Here is a 25862-nt window from a genome sequence, read left to right on the forward strand (position 1 = left end):
GCATTGGCTTAATGCTTTTACTGCTTGTAATGATGCCTTAATCAGTGTTCTCAGTGTACTGAAACACTCGACAGTCAGTTGAAAAGCAACTCAAATGCTCAGATGAGGTTAGTGAATCACTGCAATGCCTGTCACTCTCTCTTCCACTTCTGATGTGGCAACGTAGTGGAGGGGAAGGGGAACCAGGCTCCTCTAAGGCCCAATTTGGCCCAGGTTCTTTTGTTTGTCCTTACTGTAGAGATTACAGAAATGAACTGGTATCTTGAGAAGCTGTCAAAACCAAAGGGGGTTTTGGGGGTAAAGATCACACTACACAAGACAGACTAAAAGGGTTCTAAGAAATACAACTCAAAACTGTACAATTAGATGTTACTTTTAATAGGAAACAAAAGGGGGATGTGCATAATTTTTAGGGATCCAATAACTTGATTGTTCATCTTTTCTCCCCATGTTCTTAACATCTCTTCAAGAGCAAAAAAAAAAAATCACAATGTTTTTAAACAGAAGAGAAGGCAAGTTACCGGAACATTACAGTCCTTTTTAAAGCAGTACAAGTGACAATAGCCTTTAGAGTCCCAGAGATTGAAACTATAAGATTACAAGCATTTAAGACACCTAGTTTTGAAATACTTGCAGCTGTATCCATTGGATCCATTTTGCTTAAAACAAAATATAGGTAGAATGGAATCTCATTTCTTCATAAATACTTTTACTAGGATGGAGAGTTTACATTTTCTTCATTGGCAATAAAAAGTGCTCAATTCACAAAAAGGGATACATCAAACCCAAACATGCAATATCTGTTTTTTTTAAAAAAAATTTACTGAAACATAATGGTGCAGTAATCAGTAACTAGGTTATTTTGTAGTATTCAACCAATAGAGAAAAAGTATAATTTTAATCTGCATGTGTACATAGCCTCTCCATTTATATAATAAAAGGATAAAGGGGACAGGGCTAAGGGAAAATCGCATACAAACCAATGATCAATAATCTAAAACAAATGAATGTTTTTTATAAATTTGAATAGTTCTAATCCAACTGTATGGGTGATACGGGTCTCTTGCAGTAATCCGATACATCTGAAGCAGCAAAAAACACCCCTCCACCTACATTTTTGGCATTTATGTTGTCAAGTTGCTCAAATATATTTTTCTTCAATTTACAAAGCCATTATCCAGTGTTACCATGAAATACAGACTGTCAATTTTAGGTAGCAAATGCTATCTCCAAGACCAATGTTAATTAAAAAGAAACAAAGCAGGGCACCACACTAATTTTGGGAACTAGTACACTAAAAGAGTGAAAACCTGAGGAGAGGTGGCAGGGGAGGGGAGAAATAAAGGCAAGTTTATAGAAGGAACTAAGTATCTGCAAAAAAGCTGATTTTTGGTTGTATAGTATTTTACATTTTGTGATCTGCTGCATCTGCTGATTTAGAGCAGACATGCTTGTCTTTCCTCGTGTCCTTTCTATATTTTCATTTCCCTCCCCTCCCCCCATACCTTACACCAAGTATCATGGATATGAGCCCAAGTATCCCAGACAATCCAGTGAACAGCTAGTGTAATGCACTGGTGTGATGTGTGAGATTTTTTTTAAAAAGTCTCTTTTTCAATCTTCATCAAAGTTCTGTTGTAGAAGGAAGTTGGCTGCCAAGTTTTCATTCTTCTCACATGCAAAATATGCTTGTATCACAAGTCCTTCAGGAAATCCTAGTGCCTTTAACTGTAGGAAGGAAAAAAAAACACATTTACTATTCACATTTCAAACCCAAGCCACCTAACATTCTGGAGCCCTGCTGGTGCTGCCACCAGCGTGGCCCAACCACACTGACGGTCTACGACGCAAGTCTATACTGCAGCAGTCCAACAAAGACAACAGGTAACCCTATTAAGTTAGGTGATTGGTAGAGCAGGCCCCAAGCTACTTTCCTCCAATGAAGCTCTACTCACCCTTTCTATAGCTTCTTTTTCCTGAGGTGTTACTTGAATATAGTTCATGTGACGGCTTCCAGCTTCAGCGGCTACTCCACCTCCACTGCCGCCGCCGCTGCCGCCACCCCCTTGACCGGACTCTTGAACAGGCTCATTTAACATCTGAATAAAATGTTCTTGGTGTTGGCTTATTTGCTGTGGTGCATGGGAGGACAAAAGGAAAGAATACACTGAAATAAAGCATATTCATTTCTACCGACAGCCTCAAAATTGACTTCTGTTTACACTAAAAATGGCAGCCTATAGAACACTGGAACAGAGAAAAGGAAAGGTTACTGAGAAGAGCTCCTGCAATATTATATCTACGACTGTTATCAGTGCCACCTAAAGGTGCCTTGTCTCCTTGCATCCACCCCCGCCCCCCGCCAATCCCCCTTGCATTTTTAGCATCTTTTGTGAAGGCAGCCTAAAATGACAGAAGAATCTCAGGATGCTTAAAAAGTCACCTGCAATAGCTGAGGATTTTCCCGTCCTATTTGCTGTAGCAATGCAGGCAAAAGAGATGGATTCTGCTGAATAATTTGCCTCATCTGCTGGAACTGAGGTTGATTTCGTAAAAATTCAAGTGGGTGTCCTGAAAGGAAAAGGAGTAAATAATGCTGCTTGATACCAAAAACAAGGTATGAACAGGATTTACAGTTAAGACTTTAAGCTACAAAAGTTATGATGCTCTGAACCTACTGCAAAGAGTTCTCCCCCTAAGGAGACCCCTATTTTTTGTCCAAATATTCTTAGTGATCTATTACTCATGAAGGGCCTGAGGGCAGGTGAAGAGTCTTAATGACAAAGCAATAATCCCTCAATTTCCAGCTTCAAATCCACAAGGAAGTAAATTATTATTTACTGGCAGGAATTCTGTGCCTGTTGCCTAATTGACATGGATATTTTTTTTAAATCCCACAAACACAGCAACAGAAGGAAGTTTTTAGAAAAGGAATGTAGCAAAATTAAATGGTCGAGGCAGATGCTTTTACAAAAGAACACGGTGCAGTTTATGTCACTATTTTATGCATTTCTTGTTTCTGTTGCATTGTTTTCTGATACCTGTCATCTAGCTTTTGTCTTAAAACGTTTTCATCACGATGTTGTCTAACTTGGTATTCCAATCTTATTACAACCATATCATTACGTCTTTTAACACTCCCATGGCATTGCTACATTTTGTAATCCACCCTGAGTTTCAGTGAGAAAGGCGGACTGTAAAGTAAACAAACAAATGAACATTAAGAGGAAACTTGAGCCCTAATAATGCCTAAAATTAACTTCCCAGGATACCTTTAGTTTTGATGCAGAATGCTATGGCTGGACAGCTCCAGGGATTACTGAATGAAACAGATCCTTTGGATCCATTCTAATCTGGTTTTAGGTCTGGTAATGGAACTGAAACAGCTTTGGACACCCTGATGGATGACATGCGCCAGGAGATGGACAGGGAAGTGCGGCCCTCTTGGCGGCTTCTGATACCATCAATCACGGTATCCTTACGGACCACCTTTCGGGAATGGGACTGGGGGGCACTGTTCCGCAGTGGTTACGGTTTTACTTTGAGGGTAGGTTTCAAAGGGTAGTGCTGTGGGACTGCTGCTCTGCCCCTTGGCCTCCACCCTATAGGGTGCCTCAAGGTTCCATCGTGTCTCCCGTGATTTTCACGGGAGTCACTGGGAGAAGTCATCTGGAGATTTGGGCTGAGTCATTACCAATATGTGGATGACACTCAGCTTTACTTCACATTGCCAGTAAATTGCAGGGAGGCTGTGGGAACTGTGAACAGGTGCTTGGAAGGAGATTTCGAGCGGATGGCAGCGAACAAGCTGGAACAGTCCCAATAAAATGGAAGTACTACTGGTGGAGGAAAGATCTGACCATGGAAACATTGTTCTAGATGGGGTTGCACTCCCTCTAAAGGAGCAGGTTCATAGCTTGGGGTACCCCTGTACCCAGGCCTCTTATTGGATAAACAGAATACAGTGGTTGTCAGGATTGCTTTTCATTAGCTTTGGCTGGTGAGCAAGCTTTTGCCCGTCCTGAGCAGGGAAGATCTTACAACTGCAGTACATTTCCTAGTAACATCTAGATTAGACTACTGCAATGCACTCTACATGGGGCTGCCTTTGAAGACTGTCTGGAAGCTTCAGTGGGTACAGAATGCTGAGTGGAGTGGGTCATAGTCTTGTTTCATTTACACTGGCTCCCAATTTGCTTCTGGGCCCAGTTCAAGGTTGTGGTATTAACTTTTAAATCCCTATATGGCTTGGGACCAGCATATCTTAAGAACCACCTTTTCCCACATGAACCCACCAATTCGCTCAGATCATCTTCAGAGGCTTTGCTCTGGATGCCCCTGCCCTCTGAGATTAGACAGGGGGCAACCTGAGAAAGGGCCTTCTCAGTTGTGGAACCAAAACTTTAGAACTCCCTCCCCAGGGAGATTCGTATGTCCCACTCTATTGCTGTCTTCCGCCAGCAGGTGAAGATGTTTGTTTTGTCTGACATACCCCTAAAAACTGTTATTGCCTCCCTCCCTGTTTTGTCTATTTATGAAACTGTTTTAAATTTAAATTGTTTAAAATTGTTTTTAGTGTTTTACTGTTCACCATCTTGCAGGACCCTAATTTTGGTAGAAAGACAACATACAAATGTTTTAAATAAATAAATAAATGTATAAAACTTAATGCATATCTGAGTATTTCAAGAGGCTGATGTTTATGTTCAGTTCAGAGAGACGCTGAAAAAGATTAAGTGATACATCAAGCCCAACTTTAGCACAAATATTAATTTTTTAAAAAATTCAGAAACTCTTATAATTCAGGTATCTTCTGTACTGCTTTAATAACATATCTGTAAAGTCCCTCTTATAAACTGCTTTGAAAACCTTTCCCAGCTAAAAGATATGTACATGATCAGTTTTTTAAAAATGAAACTATAAAAAAGTCAATAAGCGATCACAGTCACAGGATCACTAATCCAAAAGAAAAGGTGACATCCACAGCATTTGAGCGCACTAATGCATCTGACCACTCCATTTGGTCAAGTCTGCAGCCTCCCAACCCACAGAAGAGGCTCTTCCGTCAGAGGAAGGCTCCTTGGAGTTGGAAGAAGGCTTCGCACCAGGCTGGGCAGAACAACAGGAGAGAAGCTGGGATCAAATCATCAATATGCCACCCTGAGTTCCTTGGACAAAAGATGTGACACAAGTGTGAGGAAAAATTTGCAAAAGGATCTGAAACACGGCTCTTACCTCCTGTAGAGCTAGTAGTAGTTGTTGTAGTAGTAGTCGCTGCTGCTGCCGCCACTGCTGAAGATGGAGAAGCACCAGTGCTGGCTGCTTGAGGGGGATCGGCCATACCTTGACTCTCTCTGTCTCCAGGAATTCCCTAAATGAGCAGACATGTCATAGATTTTAGGCTTAACTAACCACAAAAATTTACTTAGTAGCACACACTATGACAACATATACTGAAGCACCATGTATCGATCAATGTCTAAATTTTGGCCGATGCTGACGTTCTCGTGCAAATCCCAACAAACCCAAATCAACTTTGTGGAAGTCCAAAAATAAAAGTGTGCCTATTTTTAGATACACCAACAACTGTGCTTATATACCGCTCTTCTAGACAGATTAGTGCCTCACCCAGAGCGGAGAACAAGTTGGTGTTATTATTATCACCACAATTCAGCTGGGGCTTACCCAAGGCCGCCTAGAGTGCTCATGACAGTAGTGGGATTTGAACCAGTAGATTGCTGATTTGCAGCCAAACCACTATGCTACAGCATACACAAGTGAACACTTCCTCTTTTCCCATTAATGGGATTTTAAGCTTTTTATTTTTATTTATTTTCAACCAAATTCCACAAACTTGAGAGGGAACCTACTCCTGACTACCTTCTAGACCCCCCAATTTTCAAGAAGATTGCATCTAGTGGGCCAAATCTATGGGCCGCTCCACTGTTTCTTACGGGAAAGAAGTCAAAGTCGATTCCCGCTGCAAAAACACACTGAGGCAAGGCTGCCATGGTCAAGGCACACTCCCAAAGGCAAGCTGAGCTCATTCCAGAGAATTTCTCTAATATAGCTGAACTGAACTGAATTAAAGAATTCAAAATTCCCAGAATTTTGAATTTTGGGGGAACCTCAGAACATCGAAACCGGATTTCCTGGATTTTTTTGTGCACGCTTTTAATCACAACTTCCTCAGTGTCTCAACTGGCAGCCATCATTTCCGCCTCCTTCCTGATGAACATTTCTGGCCATCTTCCACTTTACCTTTACAAAAATCCAAACCAACTATTAACAGCCAGGATTCTGACTTTCCCCCAATCAAAGCAAGAATTTTGCTTTTGCTGAAATCACTGGACAGAGACCCCCTTCTTCGACCTGGATCCCTCCTCCCCTTTACTCTGGATGCCCTTCAACTGCATTAAGACTCCTGGATCAGGCAACAGATGAAACTTTCTGAGAAGCTTCTCTAATCTAAGCCTCTCTCACACACACACTTCTCAAGTCTCATCCCTTCATTGAAATGTTGCTCAGAAAGAACCTGCATCTTCTGGCTCTTCATAACCCCCCATCTTTCCACTCATTCTCTCAGGACCTCTATGCTAATAACAACACAGAGGGAAAGATCAGACTTTCTCAGGGAGGAATGTGTATCAATCTTCTGATTTCATTGTTGTTGCTAGTTTCATATACACTGGAGTAGGGCTGTGCTATTCGGGTTTTGCTTCGGGTAAAGATACCCAAAGCGGACCCGATTCGGAAAGCTTCAGTATTCCCGAAGCGGGGACGGCTGGCTCCAGGCCACGCTGCCTTGTGCCGCCGCCGCCCAGCTGATGACCCTCCCGCTGCCAGGTAAGTCAGTGGGGGCTGGAGGGGTCTCCCCAGGGTTGGGGGGGTGGAGGGGTCTCCCCAGGGGGGTGGGGGGGTAGAGGGGTTTCCCCAGGGAGGGTGTTGGGTGGGGGTTTCCCCCCTCGCTTCAGTATGCTCCGAATCTTTACGGAGCATACCGAAGCGATTCCCGAACCCTGAATCCAAAGCGGCTTGCTGCTTCGGATTTGGGGGTATTCCGAATCCAATACCGAATATTCCCATCCGTGCACAGCCCTACACTGGAGTGATTTTTGTTGATGTGTTGATTAGAGTGTCAGACTAGGACTTGGGAGACCTAGGTTAGAATCACTACTTTGCCATGGGCCCAACACACTCTCTCAGCCTAACCCACCTCACAGGGTTGTTGTAAGGATGAAATGGAGGAGAGGAAAATGATGTGAGCTGTTTTGGGTCCCCCACTGGGGAGAAAGGTGGAATATAAAAGAAGCAAATTAAAAAATTAAAGCTTGTCATTATTTGCATTTCAGTAAAGCCCCATATTTAGTCTTTTGCATTGCTCCTTCAATCTATCTGAATTTTCTACTTCCCTAAAACCTCTGTAAAGTTTTAATCTTTATTGGACATGTAAAACTAAATATTGCCTCCCTCACTGTCTGCGATTCCTAGCCCACCCCTGAGGAATTCCACTCGTTTCGCTGAGCACAGACAGAAGATTCCTTGACACAGAAATCTAGCAGTGCATGTGGGAACAGAGTTCTGCCAGAAATGCTCAGAGTATACCTGTGATACAGTGGACTCAAGAATTCACTTCCACAACTGTTGAAGTTCTTAAACCATTCAAACAAAAGTTTAAAAACAAATGAAGCAAGAAATGATGAGGCACTGGAACAAACCAAGAACACATATTAGACAAGATACAAGGAACTGAGCAACTAGTTCCATGCAGACAAGGGATGTGTGGGCTTGTGCTTTTCAAAAGGCAGCTTACAATGCTGCATAGGAGGGGAATTTTGAAACCAACAGGAATTCCAGGAAGAGCTTGAGATGTGACGTGGAATCTCTCGTCCACTGGGTGTCCTTCGGGTACCTAAAATGACTCTCGGAACCATAACTCCTAAACCATTCATGACCGATAAGGCAAGTGACACAGAAGCATTGCCATTCCAAGGCAAGGTGACAATTCTCACACACCAATGGCATTGTTCATTAAGGGGAGTGCAGCTGTCTGTCCAATCATGATGATTCTCTCATGTAGTCTATGAGAGAATTGTCATGACTGGAGAGACAGTGGCGCTCCCCTTAACAAGCAATGCCAGTGATCCATGAGAATCATGTTGCCCCCCTTTACTTTTTTTTTTTTGCCTGTGAACCTGCAAAGAGGGGACAAAACAAGCTGCTGCAACCCACTGCTCTCTCTCTCTCTCTCTGTGTGTGTGTGTGTGTGTGTGGTCTGCTGGCAAGTTGGTTCTATTGGAATTCCCTGGCACAGCACTGGTTCTCCTGGGTTTTACTGGTTGCTATTGTGTGTTTGGCTAGGGCTTCTTTGCCCTCAAGAAAGCATTGGATTCCTCCACAATAGGAAACAAAGGAGAATGGCTAGGGGTACTTTGTGCAGGAGCCAGTAGAACTGGACTCCTTGACCCAATCTTCTTGAAACCTGAAGGGGGTCATTAGTGGACAGGCAGCACTAACTCCACTGCAATTTTGGTGTAACACCTGCACAGAAAACAGTTCTTCCAGCCCTACCCCCAGGAAAGACTTTCCTCTAGAGAATAATAGATCAGTTAATTTCAGAACCCCCCCCCCGCCATCTCAGATCTGAATACAAAACCAGTATAAGAAGACTAGGGGTGTGCAATTCAGGTTTCTGATTCCCAATGATTCAGGATTCCCAAATCTAAGCTTCCTGAAGCGATTTGTATTGCTTTGGGAAGCTTCAGGTCAGGATCCTCGCCAAACAGCTGATACGTGGGTTTAAATGCCCCTTTCCATGCTGCTTTGCAGCGGCATGGAAAGGGGCACTTAAACCCTGGGATCAGCTGCTTGGCTGGGGAGATCCCCACCGAGCAGCTGATTCAGCCAGCAGAAGTTTAAATGCCCCTTTCTGTGTCACTGCAAAGCAGCATGGAAAGGGGTATTTAAACCTGCAGATCAGCTGTTTGACGAGGAGATCCCCGCCAAGCAGCTGATCTGGGCCTTTACCGCCACCTCGCTGACCGCTGCGGTGGTGGAGGAGGCGGCATGGTTGGCGGCGGAGTTGGCTCCAGGCTTCCCCACCACCCAGCTGGCCGCTATGGCAGCAGATCCATATTTTGCAAATTATGCAAACCAGCCTATTTTGTGAATGTTTGATTGCAGATGTAGGGTTAAGCACATTATAGAACACAGAACCCCTGCATGTTCTGACTCATCTAATTGCCATAGAGAACCAAGCATGTGCTTGCTTTGGATAAAATGCAGAGTATCATTTTCCCCCAAAGTTGCAAGTAAAATGTTTATGCCCTTTTTACTATGCTTTCTCATAAGACGGGTATTAGTCAAATCTTGATTTTACACATGGGCTGATACAGTGCAGAGCATGAACTGGAAAAAAACCCTACATATCTCTCCCCTTAACCATGAGTTCTCTAGGTGGAATTGGGCAAGCCAGTCACCGCCCAGCCTCACATCTGCAACATGATGACAATAGTTTACATTTGTATTTTGCAAGGACTACTGACAATGTATGCAAAGTTCTTTGTGCCCTGTAAAGCCCTGAGCAAACACCACCATAATTATTCAGCACAGCAGTTTCACAGATTACAACCATCTTGGTTTATCACATTTTAAAATGTTTAATTACAGAATTTACATCCCGCCTTTCTGCCCAATCTGGATCACCAAGGTGGTTAACAATTTAAAGACATAAAAACACATCATAAAATCAATTAAAACCCAAAGTACCCTTCATGGGTTAAAAAAAGCAGATGTTAAAACATACGGCAGGAAGGTCACTGGGATTTACTTGACTATTTCATGCAGATAACTAAAGACTTTAAACCAAGCTGATGCCCAATAAGATTTTTACCCATCTTCCATGAAATTCCTGTATGCAGATTAACAGAGCACAGAAGTCAGTCAGTCTGCTAATAAAAGGTACTGTTTCACTAACAGAGCACAGAGTTCCCCGATCTTGTTCAACTGCTTTCAAAAACAGGTCGTGGAGGCACCATAACAAAACGGCTGCCATAGTGGTGGGCCCAATCACAAAATGGTTGCTATGGGGGCTGGGAACAATACATTGAGAACTTCCAAGCCAAGCATCCTATGATAGAGAAAGCTGTTTCCAAATAGCAAACAACTTCTAGAACATTTAAAAGATACTACCAAGTAAATCTTGAAAAGACAGAACTCATGAAAAGTGAAGAACCCTGGCCGTCCTTTTTTACTTGCCATTTTCCTAACCACAGTTATCTTTTCTGTAGTATGAATTGCAATATAGTTCTTATACAATAAAGAAGAGACATGCCTTTCTTTGAATTGTGAACAGCAAAATAGAAAACGAGGCAACGCCAATATTTTAAGCTTAGATTTTTACAGTATTAAGAATCCTGAAGCTCATTTGTGAAACAAGCCTTCAGTCCTCCTACTTCCAAGTCTTGCTTACTCCTTAGTACTTAAAAAGCCATGGCACGTACAGGATAATGCAGACAACAGGAATACAAACACAATTAAGCAAAGAAAACATGCTCACCATTAGAAGGTACTCCACTGCCCTGTCAGGATTGTTGAAGCTGGCTCTGAGTGCAGCTATCACTTGCTCTCGCTCATATCCCATTGACATGATCTCGGTCACCATATTTTCATAGGACTGACCTGTCACTGAGAAGAGGAAAGTAGCAGAGTGGAATGGGGGAGAAATGTACAGAAGTTATTTTTTAAAAAGATGTCTGAACTTCATATATTCAAATAAAAGTGACAAAATAACAGGCTTTGTACTCAGCACTCACAGTGGTGGCAAGACATAATGCTCTCTTCCACCCCTGGATGCTAAGTCTATCTGCAACACTCAGTGTATTAATAAATGAAACAAGTCCCCTCCCCAATCATGATTTTACTATGGTCATGTGAATCTTAACTGTAACCATTTCTGGCTTATAGCTCTCTAATGCACAAGGCTGGAAACTAGTTCAGTAGCAGAAGCCAAGCTGCCAAACTATTTCTGCCATTTTTGAGGAGCCAAAACTCCAACACGAAAGCTGTGCAGGTGAAACAACAAAGGGCCTGCTGTCAGCTCCAGACTGCTTCAGCAGGAGAGCGGCGGGAGGCTCAGGTTCTCTACATACCAGAGAATCAAACATTTTCATCCCACTATTCCTTGAAGGAGCTACGGCCTGCATACGCAGATCTCCCTTCACATATCCCTTCTGCATATCCTCAGATCTCTTGAAGCAGGCGAAGCTTTGTGTGTGCAACTAGCCCCTGGGCACCCATAGAGCTTCACAGCCAAGTTGGGATTTGAATCCAGACTACCCTGGTTTCATTCCACCCTGCTCACCACACTAGCTCAGTAAGTTAACTGTGAATGAAAAAGGAAGCCCTGACCAACCTCATCCTTTCCTTTATAGCAAAACGTTCATACAGCCGGTAGCTAAACCTTCTAAAGTCTGCACCCACATACATGCTCAACTCACTGCTTCTGCCACATTACCGTAAGTGCCTCATCAATCTCTAACAGATCCCTTCACAACCACCCAATTCCCTCTACTCCCTTGCCTGAACTACCTGCCCGTGCTCTAATCCCCCCATAACACTGTTCATCACATGGCAGCTGCTGCACCCTTCTGAGATAACACCTCCCAGTGATGGATGGAAAGGAGGAATGGCTAACCTTGTCCCCAACTTCTTAAACTGATTCTCAGTACCTCCCATACATATAATTAGCTAAATGAACTGAGGCCTTTGATTTAACTTGCCTGCTTGGTAATCTTGCTTTATTGCTCTTAGCACAATGACACACTATTTTCTTCTACTTGGTACCTTGCAATGGCCTTTGGGTAAAAGCAACTTTCCAGTTCTGAAGAGAGCAATCAGAACATTCAGCACAAATTTTTTTATTTCAAATATGAATGCCACTTTCAACACCCGCCAAACCCTTTTTCAAAGGGTAGAAGAAAATGCAAAATATGAGCTACTTTGAAGATCAAGAGCTGAATTAAAGCAGGTACATGCACTTTCAGAAAGCAAGTTTCTGCCTGAAGTTCAAGCACCAACTCACCACATACCTATCTGACAGTCTGGGGGAAGAATTCCGAAACACAGGGGTACACATTCTTGCCTATTTCACCTTAACAGTAATACTGCAGATAGCTGCAGAAAAACAAACAGAGGAGGCCGCTGTCGTGACCAACCCTGATCAGCCTCTGACTCATGAGTACTCAAAAGAAGAGCCTGAGGAGCCAAGGCCAGGGGACCAGGAAGAGCCTGGCACTGCAAGAGCCCCCACTGACCATGCTCCAGTTGTGCCAAAGGCCAGCCTGCCAGAAGAAACTCTGCAAAAGAAACTCTGCCACCAACCCAAGGTAGATACTAGGCCTCCACTGGGCCAGACACAAACTCAGGCACACAGTCCCTCAGGACCCACTCCCAACACCGCAAGAAAAGTGTCAGTGGAAGGCCCAGGCCGAGGCAGTGCAATGGAGGCAAAGTGCCAGGCTGGCAGCACGAACTCCCAAACAGGGCCCTGAGAGCCATCCCTCTTTGCAAGATCCTTCCTCACCGAAGGTGCCTTAGCACTTGCCAGGGAACGCAACTGAGCTAGATCAGCTCTCAGCCTATTTAGGCTGAGGCTTGACACAGCTGGACTGCTGGATCAGCTGGTCCACTAGGCACAAGCCCTGTGTTCCAGCTCCAAGCACCAGTCTACACTCCCGAGTCTAGCCAACCAAGCTGGTGGTCCCACTCCAGAGGAGCCCAGACCTGGCTAGCCTGCAATGTACAAGACAGCCATGAACGTGAAGTATAAAACAGCATAACCACAGACACACAGTTGAAGGCAACAAAAAAAGAGAAACTCAAAAGACAAGGTAGGTTTAGAAACGGAAGAATTAGAAGGGAGATTAAAAAGGAATACTAGTTTCTGTCCAGAGCCACAATGCACAAACTTAGAAATGAGCCAATATACAGCTTCCCCTCTGATAAACATTTCAAATTGCTGAGAAAGCTCAATGCTGTCATTTAATTTCAAAAGCAGGTCCTTCTCAGAGTGATGGAATTACATGAAAGATGAAGGGCATCATCTAAAAACAATGAGTCAAACTCTTTTATAAAAATTGAAAAGTTTCGCAGAGGCTGAAAGAAGTCCAACTATAGATTAGAAAACCAACTGCTGAAGATTCAATTGTGATTAAGCAGCAGATGAGGTTGTAAGATGACAAAAATAAAGCAGAAATATTGTCAAATGATGAAAATAAAAAGCAATGCAAACTCTTTCAAACCAAGATTTAAATTCATGGTAAAGTCAAAATAATCAGGAAATCGCATAGACAAACAATGCGAGTGCTGAACAAAGACAAAGAGGAGTACTGAAGGAGGAACAAGAAATTGCAGATGTTAATGCATTCTCTGCAGAAATCTCCAGGACGCAAGATTTGAGATGTAGTGGCTGTTTTCTGACAGAACAAGAATCATCACATCAACAATGAACAGAAGCTAAGAGCCCCGTGGCGCAAAGTGGTAAGTGGCAGTACTGCAGCCCAAGCTCTGCTTACGACCTGAGTTCGATCCCAGTGGAAGCTGGGTTCAGGTAGCCGGCTCAAGGTTGACTCAGCCTTCCATCCTTCCAAGTGCCCAGTTTCCTGGGGGTAAAGGGTAGGTGACTGGGGAAGGCAATGGCAAACCACCCCGCAGCAAAAAGTCTGCCAAGAAAACGTCGTGATGTGACGTCCCCCCATGGGTCAGTAATGACTCAGTGCTTGCACAGGGGACTACCTTTACCTTTTCATTCACTCTTAGGAGTTCTTAAATTGCATTCACAGAAATGTTTGCCAAGAAAGTGGCATCAATACTGAAACATACATACTGAAAGATAGGCAGGGGTCTTCTGTATGACCTTGTACTGGGCTTTGGAAACGCTCTACCCATTCATTGTTTTTGCTAGCCAACTCTGAACTCCAACTCTACCATGGTACTACAACAGTATATGCATTCATCGAAAAAGGCATCTGTTTCAGAGTCAATAACGTTGTCAACTCCAGCTTTATCCAGGTTAATGAATGCAAGGAAGTATTCTGCTTTCACCAATTATACAGCAGGGTTACTGGGTTAAGACAACGGCCATTAAAGCATTACTATTTCTAGGGCTGGACCCAGTTACAGTCTTACCATCCCAATCTGTTACAGGTAAATGGGGGTGGGGGTGTTAAGTTAGAATGGTTAAGAGCAGACCTTTCTAAGAAAACATCAGAATAGCTTCTTCAACGGGCTTTATCTTACAAGCTATTAACATATTTGGAGGGCATCAACAGATGAGCACAGTAGACAATAAGTTCTAGAAAATTTTTAACGAAGTCCGTTGCTAGTGATGGGGTAATCCTACAGAACAGTATTTACTCAAAATATAGTGGAGAGTAAAGAACAATGCAAGTTTTCACAATCAATAGCAATATTGATTTCCAACAGATCTATATGGTATTTCCAACAGATCTATATGGGTACTATTGTTATTTAAACTTACTCCTAAACTACGTACAGTCAGTGGCATGGCAGCCAATTATTCAAGGGGGTGAAATCCAAAGCAGACCAAGAGTCAGAGCAAAAGACAAGCTACAAGGTCCATGATTAGATCGCCAGTATGTTTTTTCTTGGTAAAGAGCAACTGGGGAAGGCCCCAATTCAGCTGGGGACTGTAGCCCAGGGGAGGGCAACTCTGACTTTTTGCCCTGTGCCACCTTTGCGAACTCCAGTGCCCACTGCCTCTGGGCTGAAGTTTGCCCTGTATCTCAATGTGTTGCCACAAATGCTGTCCCCCACCCCCGCCCCGTGCTTGTACATTCAGAAATAAAATGACAATCTATAAAACAGACCAACAAGTTCAAATAAAACATTTTACACAAAAAGGGCATTTGGAAAAAGATGAAGTCCACAGGCGTCTACACACATCTGCCACATGTCAAGATATGAGAACTGGAACGATACGCAGGTAACAGTGGCCATAACCAGAAAACTGAGAGCACTAAAGGGGATACAGACGTTCGAGGATTCACAAAAAGGACAAGGAAGAGCCCAGTGTTACTTCATTTCCATTCCGTCCAATAAGGAAAAAAACTTACTCTAGTTCACTATGGGTGGAAATACAAGGGGCAAAAATTTACGTCCCTGCATTCAGATGTGATCAACTTTCCTTACCGGAACTTACAGGTGATTTTAACAAGAAAAGGGTCACCGTAGTCAGAAGTGTCACAACAGGTGACTTCACCTTTACGATGACTGGATAAATGCATAAATGAAATTACGTCAGACTAGAGATGGGCACGAACCAGCCCGGTTCGTAGTTCTCAAACCAGCGGTTTGTGGAAGCTCCTTTCCACAAACTTCTGAACTGGTATGCTGGTTCGCGTTTTGTTCGTTTTAAAAAGCAATGACCCTTTCCGTGCCGCTGCGGGGCATTTAAACCGGCGGATCAGTTGCTTGTCGGGGAGACAAACACTACAACACTTACTATTGTGTTTCATTTTTTACTTGATTCTGCTTTTATTTTGAATTATACATTGTGGTATCTTCTTTCCGGCTGCCTTCTTGTGTTTCATCTTTCATACAGAATCCAATATATTTTAGCCCACAGTCTTAAAATACACTTGTAACATTCAAACTGCTTTTTAGTTTTAGGGGCAAAATTTCTATGTTGTGTTGCTTTTTGCTAACATTTATTTTATAGCAAGTTATTGTGGCTACTCTCTTTGAGGGCATAAGTGCAGAATACTGAATCAACTAAATACTGTATTTACTCTAAAGGAAGACTTTTTGGCTTTCTTCCATTTGGGAATACAGATCTGCAAGAGTCGTGCTATATAGAAACACTGTGGGGGAAACGTGAAAGGTGATTGACTGCGGCAGAGAGGGCTGGACAATGCGCAAACTCATTCACCAGCAGAGATGAGTAGCACTGGAAGTGACAGCATCTGGCAAATGCTGCCCTGCCAGGCAGGTTTTGAGGGGAGGCAGGAGGAGTTGGGTGGACTCCATGGCTTTGGGAACTGCAGTTTCTTGCCTGGAAAACAGTAAGAAGTGGCAGGTGGATTTGCTCCTCTACTAGTACCAACTTTTTTCTGCCTCAAAATTTTATTCCACACCGGGTTTTGCTTCTTCCCTTGTCCTTCAGGCAGGAGCCACCTAGTAGTTCAGCTCTTTTTTCCCCCCAGGACAGATAAAAACCTCAAAAGCACACAGGTTTTATAGCCATTTAGCCCGATATGAGTTATAGCTATTGTGAGTTTGTGGACATTTTGATCAGGGATGGATAAAGATACCCCTGCTGGATTAGTGATACAAGTGGTTACTTGAGCATTTCACATTCATACAGGGCCCAAATAACCTGATTACGTTTCCTAGATGCCAGGGCTCACAAGACACCGTGATGCAAGCTTCTAAAAGTGAACCACTTCCCTGATTTGACAAGTCATCAGTCATGCTGCACATATGCAACTTGCACTGAAGCTCATGGCATTGCCAGAGAAATCAATTTGTTGGTTCCAAAAAGAATACAGACCATTCTATATAAACTTAAGTAGCTGACACATAAAAATGAACAGCCATTAAAAGGAGCATTTAAAAGCCGTATCTGTTGAATTATGACACTAACTTCAGTGGCTGCAAAAAGAAGAGCGTGCCACCAAGGATCTTTTAATTTTTCATAATAAATCCTTTCCAACTGTTGAACACTTACCAAGTGCACTTGTAGCATCTTCAAAGATATTTGATCGTGAAATATCACCTGCTGAACTGTAACAAAAACCAAAACAGCCAATAGGTACCTCTTGCTTGAAATAAGCTAAAAAAACTTCCAATAATACTGCAGTATTTGGGGAAAGCAAAATGTCATGTGTACTCTATAAAATTATAATGGCATGTTCTTTCAACAACTGGATAATTTTCCAATATCGATTAGACAACTGCAAGCAAAAGCTGTGCAACCGTTATTTTCCCTTTCTCATGAACTCCAGGAGACAAACTGGATTGCAGAAAATGCTCCATATTAAACGTCCCCAAACTCCTCATTGGAAGAGTCTGAGAACAAAACAGTAAATGCACTGAGGAAAAGCTCCACTAGTTCCCAGCTTCTGGGAAATCTGCTGGATCTACCCCACTCTTCCTCTTCAAAATGAAGCTGTTCTGACATTTCCTTTCAAGTTAATATCCTGTAATGCCGAGTCTGACCACTTTAGTGAAGAAACTGAAAATATGCACTTATATACAAACATGCAAAGCAATTATTATCAAACCAAATATGGCTGGGCAACCATCTGGAGAAATCTGCTATTCTTAGTCAATGAGTAGGCAGATTTGTGGGCTACCATCAATTAATGACTTCCACAAGTGTACATATTATTAGTCAACTAGCAAAAAAAAAGGGGGGGGCCTCAGAAAACCTGGGAACGCTGGGCTTCCCGTGGTGGTGGCGCCCTCTGGAGGGGCAGGCAGGCTCGTCTGGCTGTCCTGAGATGGCAGTTCCCTATGGAGGCTGCATTGGCCAGGACGCACTTTTTATCCTGGTGCTCCCGCGCAAGCGCACCAGGATAAAAGTGCATCATCAGGAACAGTTTCCCTTTTATTTAGGTAGACTGGGGTTGGTTTAGAAAACAATGAACAGAAAATAAATATATATAGGACAAATACACAGTGGTACTCTATATTCAAGCACTGATCCTTAGACTAGTAAAATACAGGAAAATGCTTTGTATAAAGTGTTTATCAGGCATGAGAATTTAACATTTTTTGGTTTGTGACTGCAGTCTATTATTGCCCAAAGAGTACCAATGCTGAATAAAATCGGAGAGGGGTTTCACAAGCTGCTCATACCTGTCTGTAGATAATGCACTGGTGTCAGCCGGTGTCTCTACTGGCTTCTCTGCTGGTTTCTCTTCTACAGGGGCACTTACTGGTGCAGGCTCACAAGCTACTGCAGCTGGAGTTGGAGCAGCTGGTGCAGGAGCCGAAACTGGTCCAGAAGCAGGGGCTGGGACAGGTGCTGGTGTTGGGGCTGCAGCAGCTATCGTAGAAGAGCTAACAGTAGTGGTGGTAGCATTTGACTGCTGAGTTGTAGCTGGCGATGGAGCTGGAACAGCTGCTGCTGCTGCTGCTGCTGCTGCTTTGGGCTATGAAGATTAAAGATCGTCTAAATGAGTCAAGTTTCCAAATTAGCCTCTAACCTCTGTTTTCAACACTCTCCATGGCAATGACTTTGCAAATATGATTTTCCGTTCTTCACTTTTGAAGCAACTTATGTTTTCCACAATACTTTAATTTAAACTCGATTACATAAATGCACAGCTATGTTCCTGGGAATTTGGATGTGTCTCAGAAGCCCATCAGAGGTCCATGCAATATGACAACCAGTGGTGGCAAACAAGCTTCCACAGAAAGATAAAAGGACTGTCTACTACCAAGTTTCCACTGTAATAGAACCCCATATCAGGATCATGTTTTAAGGGACATTTCTAGTTAACATAGAATTAGCAAGGCACAAGAGGTCAGTAACTTGTGACAACTGAGTGAAACCCTTAGACCGTGACTCAACATTCTTAGTTACACACAGGGGCAGATGGCACAGAAGTTACTTGGCAGACAATAAAATCAATGTGAAAGGGGTACTTAAAAGTTCACTACTCTGGTATAGCAATTTTCAAACTTACTATTTTTATAAAGGTAAAATAACAAAACAGTTCTAACATACAGGAATATTTTCATCCCAACTGCAACACAGATATGCTATGCAATTCAGCAGAACCCAGTTTATGCAGAATAGTGAAAACTGTCACCCAACACGATGTGGTCAGTCCCCAAGATTTGGTACTGAGGGCCAAACTAGACAAGAAGTTGTCCCTAAGTTTACCCTAGAGACGCACCTCCATTTTATAGAGTGAGTTCCCATGGGGGAATTCTATTTATCTGTGCGGGGGGGGGGGGGGGTGCTCCCATCTCCCCCCCCAACCTGAAATGGTGCTGGAGGGTATTAAATGCTGACACACATCTATGCCATTACTTCAGTTTGGAAATATGGTGGGGGCAGGAGTCCCTCCTCCCCTGCATTGTGGTGGTCCTGACTAGAATCAGGCTCCCACAACACTGTTACAAAGAGTTCCCTGCTGGGAACTCACTCTACAAAATAGAGGCACATCTCCAGGGTGAGGGGCCACCATTCCGTCTAGTTTGGTCCTTGGTTCAATTCCATTCTATGGTAATGTGAAACTCTACTGATGGTCTGGAGCTAGTTCAATACAAATTACAACGGTTATCACCACTCTGTGCCATAGTTAGATGATTTTTCACTTCCCGACAACTTTCAACACATTTCACCAAAACCTTAAAATTAATCTGACTGCAAAGAAAGGCAGCAGGTAGATTTGGGGGTTTAATAAAGTTTAAAGTTTTTAATGCAGTTTCCGCATTTTACTGAAGATATTTACCATCACTGCACATGATCTACACACAAAAATCAAATTCTTATAAACTGGTACTACAGCACAAACTGCAAACATCAGAATGTTATTTTGATATTGAGTCCACGAAGTCCACTTTTCTCTGCTCAATGAGGACTCAAAATGACTTACAATGTCAACAAGCAGAAAACTATCCAATATCACAAGTATTTATACACAGATTACTTAACAAATCGACTTGGCATCAGCAAACTAGTCCTCAGGGGCACAGAGCAGGTGGTATCAGCTCTGTCCTTGAAGGCAACAGGCTCTCCCCAGGCATACTACATACTATGGTATTCAATATGCTTATATTATTTACAATATTGAAATAGTAACTTACTTTTGTCACCATAACCACCACAAAGTTCTTTTCATCGATTTTGTATTCTTTAAGTGCAGTATCATCATTAAGTATTTTACCTAAAAAATTAGACAGATGTTTTACATGGTGTTTACTTTAACAGTAAACGTAACTGTGGTAAGCAATTTGTGTACAGTTCTAAGGATGGGAAAAAATGATTAAAAGCTATGAAGCGGCCAATCAAAAAACAGCCAAAACCACATGGCAGCTATAAACACAAGAGTGAACTCGTTTTCCGCAGCCTTCAAAGACACTGGAGGAGCTACCTTGCCCCTCAGTTTCTGGGACAGTATTAGGTTTGTCGCTCAATAACAATCGACAAGTTGAAGTAACTACAGTGGAATCCCACTGAGCTGAGGGCTGTGTCCACTCACCTACATTATTGCAGTTTCCTGCTCAGTGTTCCAAAATTCTACCTTGAATTTCACCTGGAGTATCCATTGCTTCTTTACAATGCTCTAAATACATTAACCAGACTACAGTGTATCAATGTAAACGCTTTTTAATACTACAATGCTAACAGGGAAGGCAAAATATTTACTCAAATGAATTCAGGTATAAGATATAAAGATGCTGGCAAAAACATACAACATCAGTTACATCAGTCTTTTTCCCAACAAATATGAAGCGTGAACATACATTCCTAAACTTACATGGGATTTAGGGAACAATTCAGGGAGCTGCAGTCAATCACAGCTTCCCAGGAATCTATTGCAGAGTCAGGAATGTCCTCAGTGCACAAAACGTAGCCATGGAAAAAGGCTAATTGTCATATAAAGCGTGAAGCAGTTCTAGAATGCTGTATGAATTAAGTGGGGATAATTGCATTTAGAAAACCAGAGAGATTAATTTGCAGGAGAACTTCAGGATAAGTCACAGAGGCCATTTGAAAATTATAAATAATAAGGAAAGGACCTAAAGCATCTATTGCCTGCCAAGATAGTTGCTCAACAAGCTCTGAAGACCTAGTTGTCAAGTCTAGGAATATAAAGCCTCCGGGGCAGGGAGTGGGAAAAAAGCCATCCCCCAACAGATCTCTAAAATTGGGAAATTTGGGGAGCACAAAAACCCTTCTATTTTCTCTTTTGTAATGAGTAAAATGTTTAAAGTGATGTTTTACTCAGAATGTGTAGTTTTAATTTTATATAAGAATCTACACCATTATATAATGGTAATTCCTATGTATACAGCAGACATATAGTGCATTTTCAAGAATACATTTATTATTTAAATGTGAATAATTTCAGTAACAATTAAAATTCTGTAATGAGATTTATAATGTATTAAAGAGTTCAGTGTTTTCAACATTATAAAGTGTGACGTGATATCCTAAATATGCTGATGTGGTGGTAAAAAGTGCCATCAAGCCACAGCTGACTTATGACAACCTCATAGGGTTTTCAAAGTAAGACTTTCAGGGGTGGTTTGCCATTGCCTGTCTACATAGAACCCCCTGAACTTCCCTGGTGGTCCTCCCATCCAAGTACTAGCCAGGGCAGACCCTGTTTAGCTTCCAAGATCTGACGAGATTGGGTTTGCCTAAGCCATTCAGGTCAGGGCAAATATGCTGGTAGCCCTACACAGTGTTTCTGTACAAATAATGAACTGTCATTTATTACAGAATTTGTTTTTTACCTTCCATTTTTACATTTTCTCTTAGATGAAATATGCAGATTACGCATAGCCTAAACTGTCCCCCCATTTTTGTAATATTCCAATAAACTTCAGTGAGGAAGCAGCTGTCAAATCCCACGCACGCTTCTCAAGTCCTACTGCATTCGATGGAACTCTCTTAAGCATTCATACAAGTTAATCAAGCAGCATCATTGATAAACTTTGCTAACAAAGAGATGTTTTCCTAACTTACTAAGCAAAGAGGAATTTTACACTGCACACAAAGGGGGGGACTTTAAAACCGATACACGTGTCATACCATTTAGTCAGTGCAGCATTACGTTTGCCTGAGGGGCTTACCACTCTAATAAATTATCTTCCCATAAAAACACATTACCTGCATATATTAATTTTTGGCCCACTACTGGAAAAGCATCTTTCCCCTTTTCTGATTCAATCTTCTCTTTCAATGCTTTTACCTATAAAATAAGCAATTCTAGTTAGAACAAAATGTTATACTTCTATTTCTATTAACAGTATTTTTTTAATTTGAAAGAATGACTCAGGTCCAAAAATATGTTCGAAGGTATTGCACATACGACAAGAGTCATAATTTGAACGCTACAGCATATTTAGACATTGTCAAACAAGCACGACGTATATTTTCTAACTTGTGGAGAAAATCCCCCCCCCCCCAATAACTATCAGGCCTTGCCTCTGGAACTTTCTGGGCCTTTAAATTTTCAAGCAGAAAATCCTGCACTGCATTCTGCATATGTAATGAGACACTCACACACACAAAATTCTGAACAGATACACTCTGTAGTGCAAGAGAATATGTGGCTGCATGATATTGCTCTGTCAGTCAGTAAAAGGGCAATCTGGCTGCAAAGCAGTGTGTTTTAACAGTGACAGCCAGCAATCAGCATACTAGTTCAAGAAATGTATCTGTTACAAAAACTGAAAACCTGATTTAAAATAGAACTTTCCCTTGACAATTCAAACCAATAACAATTCAAACCAATAATTTAACTCAATCTTGAGTAATCAGCTTTTCACCAATACCACTGAAAACCACACAATACTAAATATCTAACACATGCTGGAACTCATTCATAAGTATTTTATGCTATTTTGCACTAGGAAGGACATGTCGAGCCAGAGAAGAGGGGCAAAAGCCCTCCCCTTCCGCTGGCAAAAGCAAAGCGGGAGGGGAACCGGGAGGCTCCTTCTCTCTCCTGAATGAGCGCTTTTAAAGGTGAGTTCCCCTGATGTCTGTCCCTCACTTGGTGCAGACAGCTGCTTTCACAGGGAAGACAGATGAGGGAGGAATTAAGCTGCCCCACAATGTGTGCTCCCTCCTTTTATTAGTGTGATGATAAAAGCACCGGCCTGTGTAACAGGATGTTTTCTTTTGCTACATTCTTGTTGCTCTCCTCTTGTTACCCAGCAGGCAATGAAAGAGTCAGCAATACCCACAGTAGGACTTAAAGCTCTCTCTTTCTTGTTACAATGCTCCACCCATCAAACTATCACAGAGGTCATGGGGATATTCTCTGTTAAGTGGACATCCCTGTTTCCCTTCCCCTCCCAGCAGCATTGCCCCTTAAGGAAACCCCAACTGGGGGAGGCAACAGGCTCTTCATGTACATTCATGTACATGAGTTGTTGAACCGAGTTGGATGATGTACTCAAAATGCTCATCCATCCATCCCTGTGTTTTCCTTACAAATGGTAGTTGTATACACAGGCTGAATGTGGTAGAAAAAGGATATAAATTTCCAACTGCAGAAATAGTGGAGGTTTAGTTACAGGCTCCTGCCGTCTTTGCCACAGGGTTTTATGTAGTGGTGGGTTGGTGTCTTCAAGGGCCTGTCTTGTTTGAGTGGTGGGGAAAGGTAATACTCTCGCAATACACACCTCACAGGCATGGCTAATATGGGGGCATCAGTATACTTTTCCACACTGGTGTTGCAGGCTCTGTTCAAAGTACTACTCATTTCTTTTTCAGTTTTGCTGCTAGGAATGCACAGGATACCAGTTATACTAAAGTTACACCAGTACAGCTAGGCCCTGACCCCCTAACATTAAGGCATACACAGTAAAGAATGAGTCTAACGATTTCAGATTTCTCCTTCTGGGAACTTACACAGCTGTATCTCAGTTATTTTCCAAGTGACATTTTGGAACGTGCCTAAATAAGACCATCTTTAGCAGTAAAATTTCAACTCTAACGATGGGAAGAGAAGGCTATGAGTTACTTTACTACTGAAGCAGCAAACCATCCAGCAGAACAGGTTTTACTCTCTCTACCCACTTCCAAGAAGTCTCTCATGGACGATGATCCAGGAACTCTGGGGATAGCCTATACTTCAACTGCTAGAGAGGACTGGGCCCTGGACCGGCTGCGGCACGGATTCTGAACATCCCCACAGAATGAGTTTCCACAGTTCTGTCTACCAGTCGAGTCCCAAATGAACATGCAGCCTCTTAAAGGAAACTTAAAAGTGGTTAAAGATGTGCTTGAGTAAGCAATTAAACGAGATTAACAAGTCAACCAGCTACAAGTATTTTAGAACCTCTAGCACCCTAGACCAACATGCATAGGATTTTATTTATTTATATATATATATTTCCGATTTATATTGCACCCTCCCTGAGCACAAGCAGGCTCAGTGTGGATTACAGTATGATAAAAAGCATTTACAATATAAATTATATTAAAACAGTTTAAATAACAATATAACTCTGCCTCAACCATTCAATCACAGCTTCAAAAGCATGCTCCAAAACATCTGGGGCCAAGTCAGGCCAGCAGTCCATCAACAGATATAACTGGGTGTCATCAGCATACCGATGACACCCAAGTCTGAAACTTTTCACCAGCTGGGCAAGGGGGCGCATATAGATATTAAACAATTATGGGGAGAGTATTGCCCCCTGAGGCACACCACACACCAGTGGGGGGCAAAATGACAATTTCTCCCCCAGTGCCACCCTATGCCCTGATTGTGGAGAAAAGAGACAAGCCAATGCAGGGCCGTCCCTCGAATCAAAAAAGCATAGTCAACTGTATCGAACACTGCTGCTAGATCTAATAATATCTAATAATATCAGCAATGCCAATCTGTCCTGATCCAGGTATCTGCGAAGATCGTTCATGAGGGCAACCAGCAGTGTCTCCGTCCCACGGTGCCCACACACCTCAAAAAAGGCATCGGGAACCCCTGTACTATTATTCTTCCTGCCTGTTTGTCCACAATTGTGACTACTTAACTAAAAAGAAGAATATAGGTTTGAAAAGTAGATGTTGGTAGTTCCTACCAATACTAAAGCTTATGATAATGAGAAGCCTTAAGAACTGAGCATCTAGCCCTCCCCCCTCATGAAATCAAGGGCTTCTTGGCCTATTCACCATTTAATCCATTTAATCCAAACACTATAAAAGAGGTTACAGGCTGAAAGATATGCACAACATCACCCAGTGAAGTTTATCACTGAGGAAGGATATGAATTTAGGTCTTCCCAAACCCTGACCCAATCTACTACACAAACTTTATTATTTATTTGGTTTATACCGCACCCTCCTCATGAGTGGGCTCAGGGCAGGTTACAGCAATAGATAAAATTACAATAAATAAACAAATAGATAAAATTACAATAAATAAACAAATAAAATCATAGAACTCATGTACCACAGCATAGTTACCAGTAACCTAGATGGGCCCCCTTCCCCTGCATGTCATACCCAGAAGAAAAGGGTGGAGGTGTGTTTATAACTCTACTCTAGCTCACCATACGGGGGGGGGGGGCAGATGGTCATATGGCCCCTCCACTAGCAGGAGACTGGCAGGGAGGCTGGTTTGATGGATCCATTTGCTGGCCCCAACCATATGCCTGGCGGAACATCTCTGTCTTACAGGCCCGCCGAAAAGATACAACACCTTGGCAGGCCCGAGTGTCTTCTGACAGAGAGATCCACCAGGTGGGGGCCAGGACAGAAAAAGGTGAGGGCCAAGACATCTACACACATAACAGAAGCTGAAAGAAAGGCAACTTGATACAGCAATACAGAAACAGTATTAGTTAAACTGATACAGTATACAAAGCCAGTGACAATATCACACATGCAGACATCCCAGCAACCCACATGCTCTCTTACACTGAAAATAAGCCATGGCGCTAGCTCCTTCTTTCAAGACGATGTATCTTCTTGTCCGCAGCCAGTTTTGCCAGAGGACCACTTTAAAAATGGGCTGGGAACACTGTCAAGCCAAAGTTTCCAAACCCCATTCCTCCAAGTAGCCAGATAGCAAGTCTCGTTGCCAAAGCTGTACACACACTCTCTACATATCCTCTTACTCCTGATCGGCAACAGAGGCTAA

General features: G+C 42.6%; 1 protein-coding gene across 1 annotated transcript in view; it reads right to left on the minus strand.

The window, feature by feature from the left end:
• Positions 1 to 357: 357 nt before the first annotated feature.
• Positions 358 to 25862, minus strand: part of RAD23B (RAD23 homolog B, nucleotide excision repair protein) — a 30313-nt gene continuing 4808 nt past the window's right edge. Inside the window, exons 2-10 of the mRNA XM_054986715.1 lie at positions 21875 to 21956; positions 19843 to 19922; positions 17881 to 18176; positions 16748 to 16803; positions 10559 to 10686; positions 5236 to 5371; positions 2444 to 2571; positions 1956 to 2132; positions 358 to 1728 (exon numbers count right to left, since the gene is read on the minus strand). Coding sequence (XP_054842690.1) covers positions 1615 to 1728; positions 1956 to 2132; positions 2444 to 2571; positions 5236 to 5371; positions 10559 to 10686; positions 16748 to 16803; positions 17881 to 18176; positions 19843 to 19922; positions 21875 to 21956 — 1197 coding nt within the window. The 3' untranslated portion in view covers positions 358 to 1614. The remainder of the gene's footprint in view (positions 1729 to 1955; positions 2133 to 2443; positions 2572 to 5235; positions 5372 to 10558; positions 10687 to 16747; positions 16804 to 17880; positions 18177 to 19842; positions 19923 to 21874; positions 21957 to 25862) is intronic.

The sequence above is a fragment of the Eublepharis macularius genome, chromosome 8 (genome assembly GCF_028583425.1).
Source record: "Eublepharis macularius isolate TG4126 chromosome 8, MPM_Emac_v1.0, whole genome shotgun sequence".
NCBI lineage: Eukaryota > Metazoa > Chordata > Lepidosauria > Squamata > Eublepharidae > Eublepharis > Eublepharis macularius.